Consider the following 22,485-nt stretch of genomic DNA (forward strand, 5'->3'; position numbering starts at 1 on the left):
ATTGTCCTAAGGTCAAATAAGTAAGTTTAGTTCAATTTCCCCTCGTTGTATGATCCCTTGCTGCCTGAAACTCTACCCCAGAACACAAAGCAGCGTATTAGTGAAATAGTCTAATGATATGCTGTGAGAGTTTTGAGTTAGAAACATTGTTCATGTACAGTGTGAACTTGTGGTCATTGGGCAGTGACATGATTCAGTGTAATTTGGACCCGGTAAGAGTTCATGCAGAGTTCAACCATAAAAACATTCATTTCGTGGATTTTTTTATTTTCACCGCAAAGTTTAAGTTGTGGCCTTGTTTCATCTCAGTGAAATGCTTGTCCGTGAAGATGGAGGTGAGGCAGGTATGACCTGGTTTTACATATTTAGAATAGGGAGGAACCGGTTGTGCTAGAACAGGTTGCTTGGGAAACTGGGTCACATAGTTCTATCCTCCGGAACAAACAAACGTATATGGCTTTTATAATGAAGTCAGCTTTTAGTCAGTGACAAGTTATAGGTCTAATATTTTATCGTTAAGGTCTGTCTGAATGACTTAAAATTGTTACTATCAGGAAATCATTATAAGCTACTTTAACGCTACACACCCAAGTGCATGATCGGATGCACAGGCTGTTTACCTTCGGGTTTGCGTCCAGTTAAATTCTTTCTTTCTTGTTTGTCTTTCAGTGGGCCTTCAGCATCTAAAAAAACGGCCATAGACAAGACACGCATTATCCAGCTCACTGGTCATCACGTCACTTCAGCCAGTGGTGGCGAAACTGTTAGGGGCGGGGCTACGAGCGTTCTGTGGGAAATGTGAGATGTGCTCGTGCGCTCTGACAAACAATACGCACTCATCGCTTAGACAAGGAGGTACACAGTCATGTTACGTTCGGGAAAAAACGCATTTACTGTTTCTGTCTGTGCAATAAGTGTCAAAGAGAGCCGAACAGCGACGTCAAACATTTGAAGAATTTACCGAACTGTCCGGCAGTGCCAACCTCGTCCCGAGCCGTGCAGCTAGGCTTTTCGTGGTAAGTTTTTTGGTATGGATTGGGTACGGTGTTGCAACCCGTGTTGTTGATCTTTCTCAAGCTTGTGAATATAACTACATTTATATATTACACAAAATACTTAAAAAAATATATATAAATAGTTTGGTCACATAAGTCCCAGTTGGCAATATGGGAAACATTCAAATAAGGCAGCCTCAGTCCTGTGTATGATTTTGTTTTAACACGGTCTGTCACTGAAAGCTGTCCGTTTCTATATTGGTTATTTTTCTCAAAAGGTGCTTATGACAGGTTAAGTATATTATGACGCATAGTGTTGTATCTTCATTAAATGTTTGGGATGCTTTTGCCAGTGCGTGGCTCTGAGTTCTTGACAGGTAGGACCTACTACCACAACACTCTCTTAGTCCCTCGCTCCTTCCTTCGCCACTTTTGTCGTATGTTATATTTATGGCCCTACTTCCATCACAATGACTCCGAACTGATTCAGAAGAGCTTAATATTCCTGCAAGCCTTTCTCTTAGACATAACTGCCAAGCCCCCCCCCCCCCCCCCCCCCCACTCACCTGACGACCTCCGTTGTTACTAGAGTGCAATGGCAACCGGAAATCCCTGCTGACGTTTCCTCCCCTACCCCAGGTGATGTTGGCTAATGCATGGCCTTGTTGCATGGTCAACAAGACTTCCCTGCCAGTCATTAGATTTATTTGGGTCCTTTGCATTTTGTTGCGCTATTTATCTCTGTGTATATGAGACATAACTGGTTTGGTGGGTTTAGACCAAGCAGTATCATGGTCCTAAATATTTATAGGTACTTCCTGTGGATCACTAATTTCCTTCCCTGGAGAACACTCACTTGTTGTTGTCAACACTTCCTGTTCAGTCAAGACAACGTGTGAGTGGACACCAGAAACCCTGTTACAAAAGGTATTACAATAAACAACAAATCAAACCATGTAGCCTATATGTTATAAGGAGTTTGGCGGCAGACCATTCAGCCTTTCCTCAGCAGTGTGGTTTGAATTCTGACCCAGTTATCGCTCAGATCCCTAATGCCTAGTCTTATGCCCCCACTTCCAAATCTATTTCAATCGAACGGGTTGTTGATTTGTCAATTCGGTATACTGCCTTTTGGAATGTATATAATATATTTTTTTTTATTAGACAAGCAGGTAGACAGTCTTCAGAGGTCTGTGTTCCCTGAATGATTGTGTAATAAAACAAAGAAACCACCTCCTGCCCTTTTCTCTGTATTCTGCTGCCTATCTGTCTACCTACCTAAATGTATGCAAACACAGAGCAATAGCTATAGTTCGCTAAGGAAATTTGTTGATAACGTTGGCATTCCACTGTGTGAACATCGAAGTGCTTCGTAAAGACTAGGGGCCAGTGGGGACACAGACAGTTGGACAGCATCAGGTCATTTCCATCTAGACATTTTTCTCCAGGGATGTTTTCACTGTTAGAACTCAAGGGGCTGGCTTTTTTGTCAGCGTGGTCTGCAGATACCACGTCAGGGAAATGCGGTGACAGGCACAAGCCATGTTTCAGTACGCTGAAAAGGTCTCTGTCCGGTTCCACACTTACATCTCTCTTGTGTTTATTTCTCAGCACAACCATTTACACCTGTTGGTGCAGTTTTTTGGGGGGCCACTTCTTACATACCAAACAGTCAAGCTGCTCCTGCAACAGCTCACTGTGGTTCAGTTCAGGGATGTTTTTAAGTGACCCCAAACATTTGAATGCTAGTGTATATTCCTGAAATACGCCATTACCATTTAGGGTTAGGCATTACGGCTTGGTTATCTTTAGGCATAAATGTTAGGTTATTGACATTAAGTTCAGAGTTATGGTTTGTGAAAGTACCATCTTAAGGACATTCAACTTTGGTGTCCCCCTTTTAATAGCTAAGTGTGTCTGTGTGTCTCTCTGAGTCCCTCTGTCTGTCTGTGTGTCCCTGTCTGTCTGTGTGTCCCTGTCTGTCTGTGTGTCCCTGTCTGTCTGTGTGTCCCTGTCTGTCTGTGTGTCTCTGTCTGTCTGGGTGTCCCTCTCTCTGTCTGGGTGTGGGTGGGTGTGTGTGGGGAGGAGGTTGCATACATGTGCCAACCACCTATTGACTTCCATCGATCTCTGTCTACAAAGGATCTGTCAACAGAACCACTTCCTCCTTCGCAATGGATCCTTTTCACCACTCAGTGAAAGGCTGCCACCACAGTAGGAGACACGGGTGGATCAGGGCCATGACCAGGTGGACCACACAGACAAACAAATTCGAGGTCTTGCTCCGGTCCCGGTATTTACGTCCAATCTGAATTATATCTGTGAAATTCCCCTCCGACCCCCACAAGACCCAGTCTCAGTACTGTAAATCATGTGTCAGACGCTTTTTACAATGTGGCTAGGATGAATTTATAAATTCATAGGTTGTAATTGATGTAAAATGTGTAGTTTGTAAGTTTCCTGAAGTCTTTCAAGGCGGATCATGAAAAGGGCCTCTTGGCCTTCTGTTGTAAAGCTCGCTGCCACCCACAACTAGAGTTGCCAAATTACTTTGACAGCAAATTACCAGATTATAGTATATAATATATTCTGTTCCTTCATTAGCTTTTAGCTCCTCTCGCTCTGTCTAGTTGAAGTTATGTTGTATGCGCTACAGGTTTAGAGAAAGCTTACCTGTTTATGGTTATTCGTTGAAGACTGTTATGTTATCGAATGTAAGACGATCCCTGTGACCTTTGTGTATTTTTTGTCAAACATTCAGGTTCATTTTGTAGTTTTTTTATCTAAATTTGCACTTCAGCTACTGCTGTAAACACACAGCTGAGTTCAGAGTAAACGAAATGGCACATTTGCAGACCTACTCTAGCTCTGATTGGCTAAGTTGTTCCATCTATTTGTAGGGTTGAAAGGTGTCTTATTATTAGTTCTAAAACCAGTCCACAGGACTTCGCTACCTTGTTGCCGTGAACTCACTGTCATGATCTGTCGTGATCATGCTGAATTACCAGAAAACAAAAATCCTGATGGTTAGTGCCGAATATATGCTGTCATTAATAGATTGAATTTGGATCCAAGCTTTGGTCCTTACTCTGCCATTCGAGGCATTTTTACACTATAATATCAGCTACTGGTCTGGGGGATTACCAGTGGCCTTGTGTCTGTTCCGGTCACTTTCAGTTCAGATTAGTACAGTGCCCTGGATACGAACTAGAGGTCGGGAGGGGTACATAGTTTAACTGTCATGTTCCTCCCGAGCGCTCGGAGATTGGCAGCGATAGGGATTACATTCCCGGTCGGTGTGGGACAGCCTGTGAGCACCGTCTGCCAGAACCCTCTCTCCGGTCTCCGTCTTGACGTTTCCCGCTGTGTCTGGAGGTATTACCGGCTTATGTAACTGGGACCACCCCGGGCTTGTTTTTTGGGTTATTTTTAAATACACTTTCTCATTGCTCTTGTCTGATTAGCCTCCTGCTAAGGTACAAAGACTGATAAACACAATTGTGCATACACAGGCACGCACGCACGCACGCACACACGCACATTAAATAAATAGGCTGTGTTCGGGTGTAAGTGACCCTTTGATAGGCAGAACATAAAGGCTGTTGTTCCAGGACAATGCATTGTGGGTGATTAGGCGTGAAGGGTGTGTCGGAGCAGGATGGGTTCCAGGCGGGAGGCTGAGGTTCCGACGCGCTGGGCCTGTCAGAGCAGGACAGAGGCAACGTGGGGGGGCGGACCGGTCACACCGTTGTATAACGGCTTATGCTGAGGGAACTGGCTCTGAAGTAATTAGTCTGGAGAGGCGAGCTGCCGCCTCCTCCTCCTCCTGCTGCAACACACACACACACACACACACGCAGATTTAGTGTGCAAGGTTGGCGCGGAGACGGACGGACGGACGGAGCAACAGACAGGGGGCTTGAGTTGCTGACTACATCCTTGTGTTGTTATAATCTCTCTGTTCTGTTCATTCCCCATAGAGGCGAGGTATATATGTCACATGACCCTTGGTTTAGAATGTGCGCTGATCTCATACTCCTAATTGATTTGACACCCTATTCATACAGATTTACTTTATGTACGCGTATGCTATGTCCGTGGAAGTATCTGTGCTATTCAGAACAGATTTCTACCAATATTCCTTCTCCACCAGCCCCTGTGCATTGGAATTCAAGGGATTCTCCCCATTCCTCTGTGTTTTCAGAACGTTGAAAATTATTACTCATGTAGACTTTCCTCCTTCCCCTAATACAGGATTTGTCAGCAACCCAAGGCTCCCCTTATCCCCTTTCCCTGCCCAGCTGAAATAGAAGGAACCGCTACCTTCTTGCCGGGAGTGGCACATGCCAGGTTTACATTTCAGAACCTTAGAACTGTTCGCATTGTTATAACTTCAGACGTTCCGTTATTCGCCCCAACCAATCTCACAGAACGTTTAACGGACGTTACAGCGCGGAACGTCGCGGTGTTCAACAGCGAGGCGAAATGCGCGAACCTGTGAGTGTTGCGGTGTCATCATGAATGCAGAAACATCTGCGTCCTGACTCTGAATACATGCCTCTGGGATAAGCATGCCAGTGTTCCCCTGGGCAAATGCTCCAATAATGTGCTCTGTGTCCATAGACTAATAATTTCTCTGGACATAGTTGCTGATTCTTGTGAGGGCTACTGCCAAGCTCCAATATGTCTCTGGATGCATAAGAGCTGGGCATGTATTTCTATGTGCTAATTATGTATTAACTATAGTTTGATACACTTTTTGGGGATTTTACCATTTAGACAGACAATAAGTGGTGGCTTTCCATGATGGGTCTGGTTTGTGGTTGACTGTTCCGTGTTCATGGTAAACTTGTGAACAGCATAAAATGTGAATCTCGGAATTTATACACCCATTTAAATTGCTGCCTGTGACCTCATCCATGACCTGTAACCTAAGAGAGACTGCTCTCTAGTGGTGAGAAGTAACAGCCAACAGGGACAACTAGAGAACGCACACCTGTTCAACTGCCTCTTGTGTGTGTTGGAGCTGGTTGAAATGGCCACTAACTGCCAGCACCGGCTCTATGAACGGTGGAGGTTAGAGGTCTGGGTGAGGTAACCTGACCCGGGTATTATGTGAACAATACAACCCAGGGTGTTTACAGTATATTGCAATTATGGCCCAATTCATTTTCCCAGTGTGGCCTATGGTCAGGGCGTGGTCCTCTTACTACCTGTCTGAAACCTGTAGCCCGATCCCTCTCTGTACTCTCTAGCCAACCTGCTCCTTGGCACACGGCTCTGCAATAACAAATGCCTGTGGGGGGAATGTGATGGCTGTGTTTTGGGCCCAGAGGAAGTACTGGGCCAACGCCTCTTATCCTGTTGTGAAATCTTCACCTCTGAACCTCGCAAACAAACCCCTTCTTGACTAGAGATTATTATCCTGTGCAAATTCACGTTTCTAATACGTTAATTTGGACCTCAGCGAATGTATAACGGTGAATGGGCTCAATTCTGAATAAAAAAATAAAAGTGAAACTGGATATATCCCACCGTGTCCCTTTGGCCTTAACAGTGTTTTAAACGATGACCTCCATGTAGAAATGAACTGTGGCTTACGTTCCACATCGAGCCTTCATTTCACCCGTGGGGTTCTGTGGTACCATGTGTCACCTGGTTCTGGAGGGCTGGTCCCGTGGTGCTTGTTGATCAGATTAGGATGATAGATTGTTGGCTGTCCTACCTGTAGATTAAATGGCTTAATCTGTGTCCTCTGTTTGGCCCTCTCCGTTCCTCCTAACCCCAGGCTGTCAATCAAGGCTGTCGGTTATTTGGAAGAAATTCAGTTTTTTTTGGAGGGAACTTTGTCTTGCAACCCCCCCCCACACACACACACACACACTTACACATGCTTGCACACACACACACACACACACACACGCGCGCACGCACAAACATACACTATTACTCATGTACACTAGGTATTTGATGGTTTACCAAAAATATGTTTTGTTTTTTTTAACTTTTGGGCTTTTATTCCTCATTGTGGCGCGCTGGGCCCCTGACCCCCCCTGGCCTAAATCCCACCAACCTTCCCCTGATGACCAGCAGCTGGGAGCTGCTCACCAAAGATCTGACCTGACCGCAGCCCAGCAGCATGGTGCGCCCCACATCCTGGGCATTTTCTCTTACATATGCCTCGGTTTGCATATGCAACTCTGTCATAGACAAAAAGTATATTGAATAGATGGTAGTGTTGTTTGACAATGGGGACATGGTGTGTCTGTTGTCTGTATCGAGCACAGTGGACCTCCCTGACTGGTAACGACTAGTGATTTTAAGTTTGGATGTGAATGCTATGGGAACTTGTTTCCAGGTTTACTCAGTATTTGATATGGACGTGTTTCTGGCTCAGCCATCTGCCGTACTCTGTACTGTATTGGAACTCCTTTCCCTCGGGAGGGACTCGTCTTGTTCTCGTTTTGTTACGACACTGAAGCTGTCCATTTTTTGTATGAAAGGCAGCCAGCAGGGGGTGGAAGAGATGGAAAGAGGGAGTGAGAGAACGAAAACCGAGATTATTTGCGGAAAGAAATCCACATATTCACACTTTGGCAATTTGGTGTTTACATAAAACTCGCACACACTTCCACTAAATCATTCAGCACGGGTTGTATGAATCTTGGATGTGTGCCTATGAACCTCTGCCTGACAACACAAACAGAAAAAATTGTTTCCCCCTCCACACTGGACAACGACGAAACAATTTAAACCACCTCTGCAGGACAACCCGGGCCTTGTTGATATGCGGCGACCGGGATCCAATCAGATGGTTCAGCCTGTAGGAAGTTCCAAAGAATTGTAGGAGGGTCAGGGTAAACAACGGTGAGCCACTGACCTCCTACAGAACAAACACATGTCAGTGGGAGTGGCAGAGTTTTTGGCCAGGGCATGGAGTTTGGGCAGCCAGGCACTAGTCCTCTCTCCTCAACCAGAGATTTGACCAGATTGCTTCAAACCTCTTGGCCATCGGCCAACCCAGGGTTGCCTGCTGTGAAGGCCTGTCGAAGGTAATGGCTCACTGAGTGCATGACATGAAATGGTCATTAGGAAAGGGTTCACAGGGTTTCGCCTTCTCCTTTCTTTCGTTGTCTTTTCTCTCATTTCTTTCCTTCATTCTCTCTGTTCTCTTTCTCTCCTTTCTCTCGCTCTCTCTCATGGTGTTTAAGCATTATGTCTGGCTTCTGGTGAGGCAATAAAGTGGATTCCTGCTGCCAGTCAATCCAGAGTAAGGGGTGAGGATTCCTGCTCCCCGTTATACTGTTACAGTGTGTTGTTTAAAGTCTGGAAACCTGAAATTATTTCATATTTAGATAAGAAACAGCTGCATTGCCAATTAGTTACTGCCATTTCCCATAATCAGTTAGCTACATTTGTTATTTCAGCTTCAGTGCCACTGTAGCTCATAATTTCTAGCTCCATGAATAAAGAGCAAGGATAATTTGAGGAAATCCTGTAATATCCTATTTAGGCACTGAATGACCCTATGGGATTAACAAAGCCTAAGGTGTTTGTGTAAGTATGGGCCATTTGGTCAGTGGAAATATAACACCGGAGTGGATCGGAGGCAATTGGATTGCAGTGGCTCAGTCTCCTGTCCGTAATGTAATTAGTCTGGGAAAGGCATCATGGCTAAATTGTGCACTGAAAAATCTGTGTTGAAAAGGGTGTGGTGGCCTTACTCCTCGCCCAGGTTGCGTTCAGGAGAGCGCACGGTACTGAACATCAGTTAGAAATGTCCCAAATTGTGTCAGAGGCTCGTTTAAATGCCCTACCCGTGGACACATGGCTGGTTTCACATGAAGGATTTCTCCGGCGTCGGCTTTTCGCCGTGTTAAAAGATGTAGACGGAGGGAGGCATTGTCAAGGCATTAGGAAGGGGCCCGTTCCAAGAGGAATGTCTGTGGTCTGCTGATCCTCTTTCTGCCATGGCAACCAGAAGGGTTTATTTCCCCTGTCTTTGCCGGACTGTCTTGAGTTTCACCTGGACGCTGGCTCTTAAGAGGAAGAAAGGAGCAGGGTTTTAAAGAAGGCTAATAAACATTGGTGGTAAAGGAAGTATTCACTCCGTGTCATTTGAGGGGAAATTCCAGGTTCATTAAGAATTCTCTGAGTTCCCCTCTGTGTTTCACCTTTACGCGTGGATGACTCAGTGATTCCTTTGATGAGGTTACTTCCTTCTTCCAGTCGTAGCGACCCTTCAGGTGTTCTTTAGGAATTGTATCTGGTTTGTGTGTTGTGTAAACTTGTTTTTCCGGTCCTTTCTGTTGTCCAGGAGCAGAGAGGGAGTGGAACCCGTGCAGTGGCAGGGGGTCCGGGGATGCGCTGCCGACCCATTCCCCCTACGTCCAGCAGGCCTCCAGGAGCTGAAGACAGGGTGTCGGTGAGAGGTGAGCAGTCTTGTCATTGGGCTGTGACTACCGCTCAGCTGGTTCCTCCTAGAAAGTGATGGCTTCCTGCATTTCAGGTACCACAATTGTGTCCTCTACCTTGAAGGTACACTCTGGAATCGCTCTCCAATTACTAACACCACTGATTCTCTGGGAGTGTTACTTTAGTGTTCATAGTGGCAGTGTGAATAGTTTGATACTCTGAAACCTGAAACATATGTAGTTTACGGTCCTCTTCGAATTCTCTTTCCCCCTGAAAAGTGGATTTTGCAACTCCTCTCTGGCGTTTAATTTGAGCCTACTACGTTAATGCAGTCAAGACAGTCTGGAAGCCATTCTGCTTCTAAGGGGCTCTCAGACAGAGGTCTAATGGAAGTAGGAGTGGCTCTGGAGCTCCATGTGAACCATACCAAGATATCATGTATGTGATATGTTGGCATGACCCCGTCGTAGAGGGCCTCTTGCCCAGGTTGGGCTTTCAGTGTAAAACGGAAGTGTCGTAGTCAAGCAGTTTCATCCACCTACAGTATGTAGTATTGACCAGATTCCAGCTGTGTATAAAGTGACCATTCATTCACATTTGAAGTATTTAACAGATGCTTTTATCCAGAGTGACGCATCGGAAACAAAATGAGGCTGGTAGTATTATCAGAGAGATGTGAGAGCGACAATGCACATTGTACTGGCACCACTGACGGGGATCAACTGTGATGTTGTTATCTTGTGAACTTCAGTGAAAACCGAGAAGTGCCCAGCGATGAACATGTGCCTGGGTTTATTTGATACCTGATAGGTGCTGGCCTTAAATCCCAACCCAATCAGACTGCCGACACTTTTTACCGGAGTGAATTCACGACCGATTGGTGTCATAGCGATGGATTTGTGGGAGAGCGTCTGGAAAGCACTTGTATGCGGCTGTTTTAGCCCAGTATCCCCGGGGAACGAGGTCTCGTTGCAGTGATGGCAGGCCCGGTACTGAAGCATGGCCTAGCTTTCTGTTGGCCACAGACATGATAATATAGGATGGGGCAAAAGAAAAGCCAGACGGTGCCCCGGGACGGCCAGTCTCATGCTGATGGACGAGCACCAGTACCACGCATCCATTTTAAATATAGAAGATCCACAAGGGACATCAGGAGATGAGATGAAACCTTTTGGTTTGTCCTGGGTAATACCGCAACGTCCCAGGTAGAGACTGAGGCATTTGAACTGTGATGGAAACCAGGAACTCACAATGGAGGTGTTTTGTTTAACTGGTTGCATTTCCCATGCCTCCTTAGCTTGGTTATATCCTGGGTTGGGTTCGAGAGAGCCTCAAGGGGCTTGCCCTCCCGAAGGCATTTATTCATCCGATATAGAAAAAAGTGCAGAAAACTGTATTACTGGGTGGCCAAACACCACATTGATTTTATTTTAAATTTCCATGCACCTCCATTGCTTTTGTTCAGTGCAAACACAGGAGAGATGAGGAAAGCGTTCCCCTTTGGGTCTGGTAAGTTGTAGCTGGAGTGGAAGGGTTTTCCTACTTGGTTTATGCTACTTTGGTGCGTGTCTAAATCAGCAGTGACCTGTTAAAGGGCTGAGTTATGTTAGGTTGTCCCCCCGCCCCCACTGGCCCATAAAGAGTCTGCTATGTTCCTGTTGGCAGCAGTGGGGACTGGGCTGATTTGCTGCTATAGACTCTCTCTCTCCCTGACTGCTGGTGGCTTTGAATGGGTGGGCCACTGGGCCCGAGATTGATTGTGTCGGCTTACCCGGCGTGGGCACTCACGAGGTGTGTGTGTGTTTGTGTGCGCACTGTCTGCTTTTCTGCCGACTGCTTTGAAGTTGTTTCACTGAACCAGATTGGACCAATCCCAGGGTGGACCTTGGTTCACTCAGTCTCACTTTGGTTTCCCTTGAGTTGAGTCCCGAGTTCTACCTTTTTAACACCTCGCTGTGCGAAGGACACTGGCGCAACACCATCAGAGCTTGACCCACTTTGGCCTCCAGGCTGTAGCCTACTTCTGAAGCTACCCTACTTTACTGTTGCACAGCTTAAAACTGATTGAAACGTTTTTCTTCATCGATTGTGGCCAGACGGAGTATTTGTAGGTCAGGGTGGTGTGCTTTTCTGTCCAGAGTGCGTTTGATTAATCTGGTAACAAACGGGCTGGAAACAGGGACAGTGGGAGGAAGGTTGGGATGTCAGTGGGAGTTTGGACTCTCATCTGTAAAGGCTTTTAGGCAACTGTAGCACACTGTGACCGATTGACGCGTTGCCCTGCTACGATCTGTAGGAGGTTCTGGTGCTTGTCCATGGCCTCCCTGTAAAAGGTATAGAACCCCATCCCTTAAGTTATAAACCCCACCCCCTAAAATATATGAAACCCCACCCCTTAAGTTATAAACCCCACCCCTTAAGTTATAAACCCCAACCCCTAAAACATATGAAACCCCACCATCCAAACCAAGTCCTTTTAAATCAGGATAATGTCAATGCAGTAATTTGTTGGAAAACAAATCCGCCGCCTTGTAAATCCTTGTTTCCATCATTTGGTTTTGTGGTGAACCGCGTCTTTGATTTCTGGCACAGTGGGGAAGGACGTAAAGATTCCCCCAAAGAATTCAGGCACAACTTCTGACATGCTTACAAATGTTTTTAGAATGCTTTGAAGTCATTCATTGCAGTAGCTTGCTATTGTGACAACATTATGATTTTCTCTGTAATAAAACATGCAACACCAAAGACCAAAACTGTTTGGGATATCAACGACAAGCACATACAGTACTAAGCTATGTGAAAACTAGCCCACGTGTAAAAATGGGTGAACTTCCCCTTTATATGAAAGGACACGATTATCTTTTGAGGGGAACAGACCTATAATCATATACACTGTATGGACAGTGGTCCGATTAGTTAGAGAATTATGTCTGCATGAACACCATGGGAGCCACAGAACTCGGAAAATGATACAATATCAGCAAGCTGGCCCAGTTCCTTTCTTTCCATCGCTGGATGGACTGGAGGAGGGCAGAATTCCCCAATGACTGGCCCCTCTCCCTTTCTCTTTTCTCCATTTTCCCTTTTTAACAGCTTTACAAAGGCAACGAGGCGCACTGTGCCATGTGGAGTCGATTCAGTCAGAGGCGGAGTGAAAAGCGGAAAAAAAGATCGAGAGCCTGAGAGAGAGGGGGGAGGGGGGGGGGTAGTGGGGAGGAAGGTGGTGTGTGGGGGAATGTGTGTGAGGGTGTCAGAGGAGGAGGGGTTGAGGAGGAATGGAAGAGGAGGGGAGGTAGCGTCCGTTCACTTTGGTGCCACTTGGCTTGAGCGATGAGCCGCGTACGGACTCTGAGAAAAGTTCCCCTCAGGAATGAGTGAGAGGGACAGACCGCTTCAGGGAGGACTGGGGCCCGGTCAGAGTGGATGCCAGTCGTCTGGGAACTGAAGGACTTTGAAGTGGACTCAACTATGCGGCGGTCAGCATGGGGTACGTGGAAAGTAGTATCTCTGGGTCATCACTAGATCCCACGGCCAGAAAGTCAGAAACCCTGTGCCTATTTCTACAGTTTATATTCTTAAAATCTGATTTCAACCACTTTAACCACACTGTTACCCTCATGCTTAACCCTAACGTTGAATTAAGTGTGTCTTTTTAATGAGTTGTTTTTACGACTTCTCCGGCACTTTATCTTGTGTGTGTGAAGATATCACCTGGGGGGAAAAAATAGTTTTATGGAGAATAGGAACAGGTGGGAAGAGGTTTCCACAACAAGCTTTAAATGTGAAACCTTTGCTGAGGGTTAGCGCTTAGCCTTGATGCCTGCTGTGTGTAGTCTAACCTACATCAGTAACAGGCTCTTATTTTAAGTCAACTGCGATAGAACAGTGTACTGAATTACTGAAATCAAATGTGTTGTCATCACAGTGTAGCAATATGACGCAAGTCAACCTCATCTGGACTATAGATGAGTGTAGCGTGGGAGAGCTCTCTCTCTCTCTGCCTTTCTCTCTCTGCCTTTCTCTCTCTGCCTTTCTCTCTCTGCCTCTCTCTCTCTCTGCCTCTCTCTCTCTCTGCCTCTCTCTCTCTCTGCCTCTCTCTCTCTCTGCCTCTCTCTCTCTCTGCCTCTCTCTCTCTGCCTCTCTCTCTGCCTCTCTCTCTCCCTCTCTGCCTCTCTCTCTCCCTCTCTGCCTCTCTCTCTCCCTCTCTGCCTCTCTCTCTCCCTCTCTGCCTCTCTCTCTCCCTCTCTGCCTCTCTCTCTCCCTCTCTGCCTCTCTCTCTCTCCCTCTCTGCCTCCCTCTCTGCCTCTCTCTCTCTCTGCCTCCCTCTCTCTCTGCCTCTCTCTCTCTCTGCCTCTCTCCCTCTCTGCCTCTCTGCCTCTCTCTCTCTCTGTCTCTCTGTCTCTCTGTCTCTGTCTCTGTCTCTGTCTCTGTCTCTGTCTCTCTCTCTCTCTCTGTCTCTCTCTCTCTCTCTGTCTCTCTCTCTCTCTCTGTCTCTCTCTCTGTCTCTCTCTCTGTCTCTCTCTCTGTCTCTCTCTCTGTCTCTCTCTCTCTGTCTCTCTCTCCCTCTCTCTCTCTGCCTCTCTCTCTGCCTCTCTCTCTCTCTCTGCCTCTCTCTCTCTCTCTGCCTCTCTCTCTCTCTCTGCCTCCCTCTCTCTCTCTGCCTCTCTCTCTCTCTCTGCCTCTCTCTGCCTCTCTGTCTCTCTCTGCCTCTCTGTCTCTCTCTGCCTCTCTCTCTCTCTCTGCCTCTCTCTCTCTCTCTCTCTGCCTCTCTCTCTCTCTCTGCCTCTCTCTCTCTCTCTGCCTCTCTCTCTCTCTCTGCCTCTCTCTCTCTCTCTGCCTCTCTCTCTCTCTCTGCCTCTCTCTCTCTCTCTGCCTCTCTCTCTCTCTGCCTCTCTCTCTCTCTGCCTCTCTCTCTCTCTCTGCCTCTCTCTCTCTCTCTGCCTCTCTCTCTCTCTGCCTCTCTCTCTCTCTGCCTCTCTCTCTCTGCCTCTCTCTCTCTCTCTGCCTCTCTCTCTCTCTCTGCCTCTCTCTCTCTCTCTGCCTCTCTCTCTCTCTCTGCCTCTCTGCTCCCTCTAACAAACAGAGTAACAGGCAGAGGTTCTCCAGGAATGTGTGCGTGCGTGATGCGACAGAAAGGAGGCCACATACCGGCCCCATCATTGTCCATGCTGTCTCAATTTGTTAGGCCTCAAGGGGAGAGAATGACATTTAGTAATAAAAACCAACCTCTTTCTCCACAGTGGTAGTATGATAGCCAGTGTCATTGCTGTCAAACCATGTGGGGTCTTTCCAACCCCTGCAGGTCCCTTTATTTGAATAGGAGGGTTGTCTGTTGGACCAAAATAGCAATGTCACACTTTGCCTCCATGGCTTACTTTTTAATGTTGGACCCTGAATCCAGAGGGTAAGGGGGAGGGAGATGGACAAGAGGGAGGATTCGATTGGAGGGAGATGGAGAAGAGGGAGGATTCGATTGGAGGGAGATGGAGCAGGGGATTTCCAGAATGTTTGTTCCCAGTTGGTCATGCACACTTGCTCTCCCTCCCTCCCTATTTTTATGTCACAATCTGTTTCTAATTCTCTCCTTTGCTGTTTCTCACTGTTTCTTCTGTTGTCCAAAGTCAGAGGTGTGTCTATCAGTCGGCCAAACCAACCGGTGAAACTGACCTCTTTAGCGTCCCTGACACATTCCCCTAGTATTTTTAGACCCAATACCTGGCTGGCTGGCTGTGTGTGTGTGTGTACAACTAACAAAGAAGGACTTACTGCAACCTCTTGGCTGGTATCAAGGAAAGATTGTGTGACTTTACCAGTCAAACAGAGTCTGGCGTGCCTCTGAGTTTAACCCCCGTCTATGAGAAGCTTTCCTGTTTGGTCTTCTCTGGCCTTACACATCGCTCTGTGTTTAAACCCTGTTTGGGCTTCTCTGGCCTTACACATCGCTCTGTGTTTAAACCCTGTTTGGTCTTCTCTGGCCTTACACATCGCTCTGTGTTTAAACCCTGTTTGGTCTTCTCTGGGCCTTACACATCGCTCTGTGTTTAAACCCTGTTTGGTCTTCTCTGGGCCTTACACATCGCTCTGTGTTTAAACCCTGTTTGTTCTACTGCTGTGGGGTGCTTTGATATCAGTCCAGTAGTCATCTGCCCTACTGTCTATCTGTCTCTATCTGTCTCTATCTGTCTATCTCAGTACAGTGGTAGTCTGTCATACACTTTTTCTGTATTAGTCTGATATTTGCCCTCTGAAGATGTGCAGTGTTAATGGCACTGTTCATTTACTTATGGTGAGATACACATGCAGCATACTGGTGTGGTGGTTTGAAATGGAATCAGGCGTCCTGCTCAAGAGCACATTGACAGTCCACCTTGTCATTTGAACTGGCAACCTTGTGGTTACTGGCCCAGCCCTCTTCATTTCTAGGCTAGGTGATGTCCATTTACTTAGTTAGGATGCTGTCTACAGCTAAGGGGGTTTACTCCTGCCTGTAAGTTTGAATATCCTCATGCTTTTTCCCAGACGGAAACAGAATGTCTGCATACCTCACAAGCCTTTCCCGGACAGACAGAAACAATACGTCCGCATACAGGGAGACAGTATTTCTGTTCAGTATTTTCCAGACAGACAGAAATAAACAATCTGTTCAAATAATGTCTTCAAAGCTGCTGTCGAATGACTACATTTTCACCATGAGCAAGCAGGGCTGACTCCATTGTTTTCTGTTGAACTAGACCTATGTGAGTTAGTGGGTGTTGTCATGGCTACCAGGTTAATCAAAACATAAGTGGTATTGGGGCCAATTTGTTTTGAGAATAGTAGATTCTTTGAATCTGGTGTGTTTTGTGGAATAGGTTGATCTACTGATCTCACATCTGGACAGTCTCGTGTGTAGTTCAAACTGCAGTTGGTGGAATGCATTGAAAAATAAGTAGGTTGCAGGGTGACGTCCGTGCGTGCATGACTGCGTGCGCACACAAGATTTTGTGACAGCGAAAGCACATCGATTAACAGTCTTCTGTACCGTGTCTGTTAGTCAACTGTCCCAGCGCTTTAACATCTGTAATGACTAAACAGAGGTAGTAAATGTCCCCTCTGCTCATTCGAATAATCGCAGTGACACCTCTGTTCCTGGCTCGTTGTTTTGGCAAGGTGTCACAGTGCCCACCTGGGACCAGTGTGTCTGCATTTTATTAACAAGGAGCAGAGACGTGTGTGTGTGTGTGTGTGTGTGTGTGTGTGTGAAGAGCATGTAAATAAGGCTTGCCAGTTCTGGGCTCCTAAGATCCCAGCTGTCCACTGTCTCCAACAGGACACACCTGCCCCTGGGACATCCGCTCTGCGTGACTGAAACAGGAGAGATGATGTATTTAACAGGCACATCTGGCTGGCACAGGACTGTTGAGCATGACCTCCCCATCGCGTGCATGTCCTGTTCGGCTATTGTTCTCCTCTGACCTCCAGATGCTGTAGCTTGGGACCGATGATGTCACAGACGAGCGTTGATGTTTGCGACCCGTGTGCGTGTTTGTGTGTTGTCTCGTGCAGCTAGTATGGTTCTGTGTAGGTCAGTTGGTTAGGGCATGGCGCTTGCAACGCCAGGGTGTTGTGGGTTTGAATCCCACGTGGGACCAGGTTGGAATCGTATGCACTCACTGCTTAAGGGATCTCTGGGTAAGGGCGTCGGCTAAATGAGTGTGTTTTGGGGGGTGGAGACGTGGTTTCAGGGTGGAGTTTGTTGTGGATTTTTCTTGGGTGTCTTTCGCCCGTTGGTAACAATAAACAATGGCAATTGTGCGTATTGATAGAGAGGAAATCGCCAGGCCGTGCTGCTGCTTATCATACGGCTCACTCAAGCAGGAAGTAGGTCAGAACCAGCGTGCTTGGGAGGAGAGCACTCTACCACAACCCAACTGGGTCTGCATGTTTGGGACCTGTCACAAGGAGTCCAACAAGCATGTTGTTCCATAGCAGGTCTTCCCATATATTTGACTGCCTGTGTCCTGTGTGTTTCCCTCTGTTCGCCCAGGTCGTTTGGGGGTGCCACTCAGCAGCAGTCAATATGGCCCTGGTCCAGGCCCTACCGGTCACCGCTGAGCGTCACCACACCCCACGCCGCCGTCCCTCTGGACCCCACACGTCTCCCGACCTCCCCACCACCTCCTCCGCCTCCCAGGACGCCATGGGCTCCGTCAGCAGCCTCATCGCCCAGCGGTCTGGCCCGGTCCACCTGGAGAGCCACTACCGGCCCCTGGGGGTCGCCTCCGAGCCTGGGGCCAGCAGGCCTCCCAGAAGCACTTTGGGCGCCACTTCCTGCCTGGCCTCCTCGCACACGTCCCTGGATCTCCTGATCAGTGGCGTCACCCCACCTGGCAACAGGAAGCCTCTGATTGGTTCCAGTCAGGACAGTGGGACCAATGGGAATAACTCCTATCTGAACCAGGACTTTTTGGGGGACTGGAATGACAATCACGTGGCTTACGGAAGCCCTGGGACTGGGATTGACCCAGAGGAGCCCAAGGAGGGGCAGCTAGGGGGCCTCAATGGGAAAATGGGGGGACCCCCACCCAAACTTGTCCCTGTGTCTGGGAAGCTTGAGAAGGTGAGTGTCGCCTGCTCCCGGGATTCATAGCACAGCTCTTCTGGTATACACTGATCAGTCTCCTGCTCACTTTAGGAACGAGCCATATTCACTGAATGTACCTTATTTAACATATTTCCCTCTCCCGCCCTCAGAACATGGAGAAAACGGTCCTCCGGCCCACCGCCTTCAAACCCGTCGTCCCCAAGAGCCGCAGCTCCGTGCAGTACCTCTCCCCACGCCACGACCGGGCCGGCCTATCGGACAACCAGAACAACCTCAACCTGTTGTCGCCTGGGAGCCAGGCGGATCCCGCATCGCCAAGCTCGTACGGCGGCGGACGCCACGGGGGCTCAATGTCCGACTCAGGCCGGACATCCCTGTCGAGCCTGCCGCCCTACGGTCTGGCGCCCGGGGACACCCCGCCTAGCGGTGGCCACCTGGAGCCCACGAAGGCCGCCAACGTACACGGGCGCCATAACTCGGACAGCGGGCGCTCGTCGTCCAGTAAGAGCACGGGGTCTGGATCTCAGAGCGGGCGCGGCCAGCCGCTTTCGGAAAACGGGTCGAGCGGCCGTTCGCCGGCCCAGGCGGAGCCAGGGTACGAAGGCGTGGTCAGGGACCTGGAGGACAAGCTGCGGGAGAGGGAGCTGGAGCTGCAACAGCTCAGGGACAACCTGGACGAGAACGAGGTGGCTATCTGCCAGGTACACGGTCCGGGGGGGCGCGGACATCCTGCCTCACGTGTTGTCAAAACATGCAGTACATGTACTGACATTTGAAATGGGTCTAGTGTTGTCTTTATAATTAGTTTCTTCAGAAAGTGTTCAGTCCCCTTCGCATTCTTCACATTTTGCTCTGTTAGACTTTTTTTTTTTTGCCATCAGTCGACACAAAATACACAATAATAGTAGAAATATGAGAGTCTTTTCGGGTATTAGCCTGGTGATCAGTGGTCACTTGTTTTTGCCAGACATATCGCTTGGCATTCAGGCCAAATAATATTCTAATTTGGTCAGAGAATATTTTTCCTTATGTCAAATGTCATTTACTCGGGAGTGGCTTAGCAAATTTATATTTTTCAATATTTAAAATAAATTGACACAGATTTCTAAAAACTTGTTTTTACTTTGTCATTATGGGGTATTATGTGTAGATTAATAAATGAGAAATGAAGTCTACAACATGACAAAACGTGGAGAAGGTGAAGGGGTCTGAATTATTTCCCATGACACTGTACATGTAGTGTTAATGTACTGAGTTTCATCTTTGCACTGTACAACTCAAGATTTTCTGTACTGTGAGGACCACGGGAAGACCACAAGAGCTGCCCTCCCCCTACTCTACCCCTCACTCTCTTCTCCCCCACAGGTCTACGAGGAGAAGCAGAAGCGCTGTGAGCTGGAGCTGGAGGAGCTGCGCCAGAGCTGTGCCACACGGATGCAGACCCAGTCCCAGAAGGCCCAGCGAGCCCAGCAGGTCCTCCAGCTGCAGGTGTTCCAGCTGCAGCAGGAGAAGAAGAAGCTCCAGGAGGACTTCTGTCAGCTGCTGCAGGAGCGAGAGCAGCTGGAGGAGCGCTGCACCTCCTACGAGCATGAGAAGATCCAGCTGGGACCTCGGCTGGAGGAGACCAAGTGGGAGGTGAGAGATCCTCATGCTGCCTGGCCCCATTCCAAAACCCACCTCTATCTTACCTCTAAGATCCTCATGCTGCCTGGCCCCATTCCAAAACCCACCTCTATCTTACCTCTAAGATCCTCATGCTGCCTGGCCCCATTCCAAAACCCACCTCTATCTTACCTCGAAGAGATCCTGATGCTGCCTGGCCCCATTCCAAATCCACCACTATCTTACCCTCCTAGAGATCCTCATACTGTCTGGCCCTATTCCAAATCCACTAATGTCTTACCTCTTAGAGATCCTGATGCTGTCTGGCCCCATTCCAAATCCAACACGATCTTACCTCTAAGAGATCCTCATACTGTCTGGCCCCATTCCAAATCCGCCACTGTGTTACCTCCTAGGCCTAGCAGATAAGGGTCACGTCCAGTTCTGGCAGAATCTGTACTAATGAATAGCGTGTGAGGATACAGGGGGAGTGTAAATAACACCGGAGGTCCTTTGGAGTTGTTGTTGTTGACCGGGACGGACCCTGGATTCATAGTTGGTTGCAACGAGGCACTGGCAGTCTACAATCCCTGCTCCCGTTAGACTCTTCCCCAGACAGCATGGCTGTGGCCTCCATGTCACATTTCGTGTAACAAAGACATCAAGCTGGCTCCCCTCCTGACTACTTCCTCCCTTGTATTACCTTCTATTCCCTCGTATGGACGGATCTCAATGGGACCCACTTTCCTACAGCAAAATGTTAGCCCTGCAATAACCGAAAGTGTACATTGCGTTTTTTGGGTTTTAGGACAAATCAAGTCTGATATTTTAAGTGGAAAATGTCAAACTGGAGGATGCAGTCTGGGACTGTTTTGTGAATAACAAAAAATATATATATCAATAATTTTAGGCAGGATGTGTAATATGTTATCTATTTCTGCATAATATGTTATACCTGCATAATAATATCATACCTTAATTAGTAATACAATTCCAAGTTTTGAAGCGAGTCTGTATGACACAGTACACAACATTCCGTTGTCTATGATATTCAGCAACCCATTTAGGCTTAACAGCACCCACTTGGCGAAAGACTGCAGCTTATAAGAGGCCATATTTAACATGGAATACAAGTTTCCTACCGTGCAGAAAAATTCAGAGAACAACAGGATGATCAAATCAAGATGCATCTGTATTATTCATACAATGTAATCGTGTGATTCCCCTATAAAAGACACTGGCTTGTGTTTCCTCCAGGTGTGTCAGAAGTCCGGCGAGATCTCCCTGCTCAAGCAGCAGCTGAAAGAGGTCCAAGGGGAGCTTGCTCAGCGCGTTGGGGAGATCGTCTCTCTGCGTAGCCAACTCCGGGACACCCGCGGCGAGCTCACTAACAGCCAGGCTTTGCTGCAGGAGGCCGCAGCCGCCAGCCGCACGCGAACCCTGGAGCTGGAGGTGTGCCAGAACGAGCTGCAGCGCCGCAAGAGCGAAGCCAAGCTCCTCCGCCAGAAGGTGGGTCGTCTAGAGGAAGAGTCGGCACGCCTCCAAGCCGAGGCCGCTGCCCGTCTGGCCAGTCAGACAATCCTTCAGGACCCCGCCCACGACAGTGGCGGCGCCAGGCAGTGCCAGGCCTTCCCAGAGGGGGAGGAGCCGCACTTGACCTATGAGAGCGAGGCATTCCAGAGCCTTCGGCTGCAGACGGAGAGTCTCCGGGCGGAGTTGGCCACAGAACGCCAGCGGCGGGAGGAGCAGGCGTGCAGCTTCGAGGTGGAGCACCGGGTGTGGCAGGAGGAAAAAGACAAGGTGATCCAGTACCAGAAGCAACTGCAGCAGAATTACGTGGGGATGTACCGGAGAAACCGAGAGCTGGAACGCATGCTCCGCCAGCTCAGTCTAGAACTAGAGACCCGGGACGAGCTGGAGGAGCAGGACGAGGGCAGTGGCAACGAGATTAACTTTGATGAGATTGCCGCTACAGAGATCTGACACCGCCACCCTCTCTCGGTCTCCACATCCCACGCATCTGATCGCCTGGGAGTGGCCATAGGAAGCCTTCACTGTTAGCAGGTCACTCCAGCATTTTTCTGGCGATTTCTTTCAGGGTCTTTACAGTATCTATGTATCGGTCTCTCGTTGGCCTGTTCTCTTTAGGCTCTGCTCTTCCACTCGCTTACAGGTATGGTTAACTCCTATTGGCTATTGTCGACACACACACACACACAGCATTTATATCAATGTTGATCTAACCCAATGCCCCCCAATATAAAAAAGTAACCCTTTACCTGACCCTAACTTTCAACACCAAAATCATAACACCAATTTTAACTTTTACCCAAAAACTTATCCCAAAAACAGAGTTTTTCCTATTGGCCAACACCAATTAGTCAGGATTTTCTTTCTGCATCAGGATAGTAAGACACACACATCGTAACCCCTAACATCAACTTAATCTTGACCTTTCCCCCCTAAGTTATATAAGGACAATTTTCCATGATTGGGGCTGTCAAAATGCTGCACAGGTGCAGTTATTTATACCTGTATGCCCGCACACGTCCCTCACAAACTCTGATCTGATGTTACTGAACGGGTCCACAGCCGGGGGGGGGGGGGGGGGGGGGTTGATGTCATGTCTCTTTCAGTATAGAGGAAATACATCCTGCCTTTTTTAGAATGACTCACTGAACTTGATGTAAACACAGGCGGTCCTAGCTCTCCTTCCTAGAAAATTTCCTTGTTCACTGTGGGTGGTCTTGTGTTGTTGATAGGCAGAGCCTGTTAATACTAGTGTTCTTCAGCATGTGCTCAAATACAACAATGCCAAATGGAAGGGAACGCTTAAACGTTACTAATATCTCATCTTTTTGGGACATTTAGATATGTAAACACGGACCA

The 22,485-nt window shown here is 48.0% G+C and overlaps 1 protein-coding gene across 3 annotated transcripts; it reads left to right on the plus strand.

Moving 5' to 3' along the window:
* Nucleotides 1-769: 769 nt before the first annotated feature.
* Nucleotides 770-22,207, plus strand: LOC105006797 (leucine zipper tumor suppressor 2). 3 transcript variants are annotated; one of them, XM_010865484.5, is made up of 6 exons: nucleotides 770-1,016; nucleotides 9,313-9,427; nucleotides 17,437-18,009; nucleotides 18,144-18,695; nucleotides 19,360-19,629; nucleotides 20,854-22,207. In XM_010865484.5, exons 3-6 carry the CDS (start codon nucleotides 17,470-17,472, stop codon nucleotides 21,577-21,579), a joined length of 2,088 nt encoding a protein of 695 aa, XP_010863786.1. In that variant the 5' UTR covers nucleotides 770-1,016; nucleotides 9,313-9,427; nucleotides 17,437-17,469; the 3' UTR covers nucleotides 21,580-22,207. The 3 variants fall into 3 exon arrangements, with proteins under 3 accessions (XP_010863786.1, XP_010863803.1, XP_010863794.1); XM_010865501.5 differs by lacking the exon at nucleotides 770-1,016 and having other exon boundaries at nucleotides 9,419-9,504; XM_010865492.5 differs by lacking the exons at nucleotides 770-1,016; nucleotides 9,313-9,427 and adding an exon at nucleotides 12,689-12,897.
* The last annotated feature ends 278 nt before the right edge of the window (nucleotides 22,208-22,485 follow it).

Source organism: Esox lucius, chromosome 5, assembly GCF_011004845.1.
Source record: "Esox lucius isolate fEsoLuc1 chromosome 5, fEsoLuc1.pri, whole genome shotgun sequence".
In the NCBI taxonomy this organism is placed as follows: Eukaryota; Metazoa; Chordata; class Actinopteri; order Esociformes; family Esocidae; genus Esox; species Esox lucius.

What these genes read in the sequence shown, in the direction of transcription:
- LOC105006797 (XM_010865484.5), top strand. Translation starts at nt 17,470, where the DNA reads ATGGCCCTGGTCCAGGCCCTACCGGTCACCGCTGAGCGTCACCACACC. An exon ending in TGTCTGGGAAGCTTGAGAAG is followed by an intron (nt 18,010 to 18,143) that starts GTGAGTGTCGCC and finishes TCCCGCCCTCAG; the next exon opens with AACATGGAGAAAACGGTCCT. An exon ending in ACGAGGTGGCTATCTGCCAG is followed by an intron (nt 18,696 to 19,359) that starts GTACACGGTCCG and finishes TCTCCCCCACAG; the next exon opens with GTCTACGAGGAGAAGCAGAA.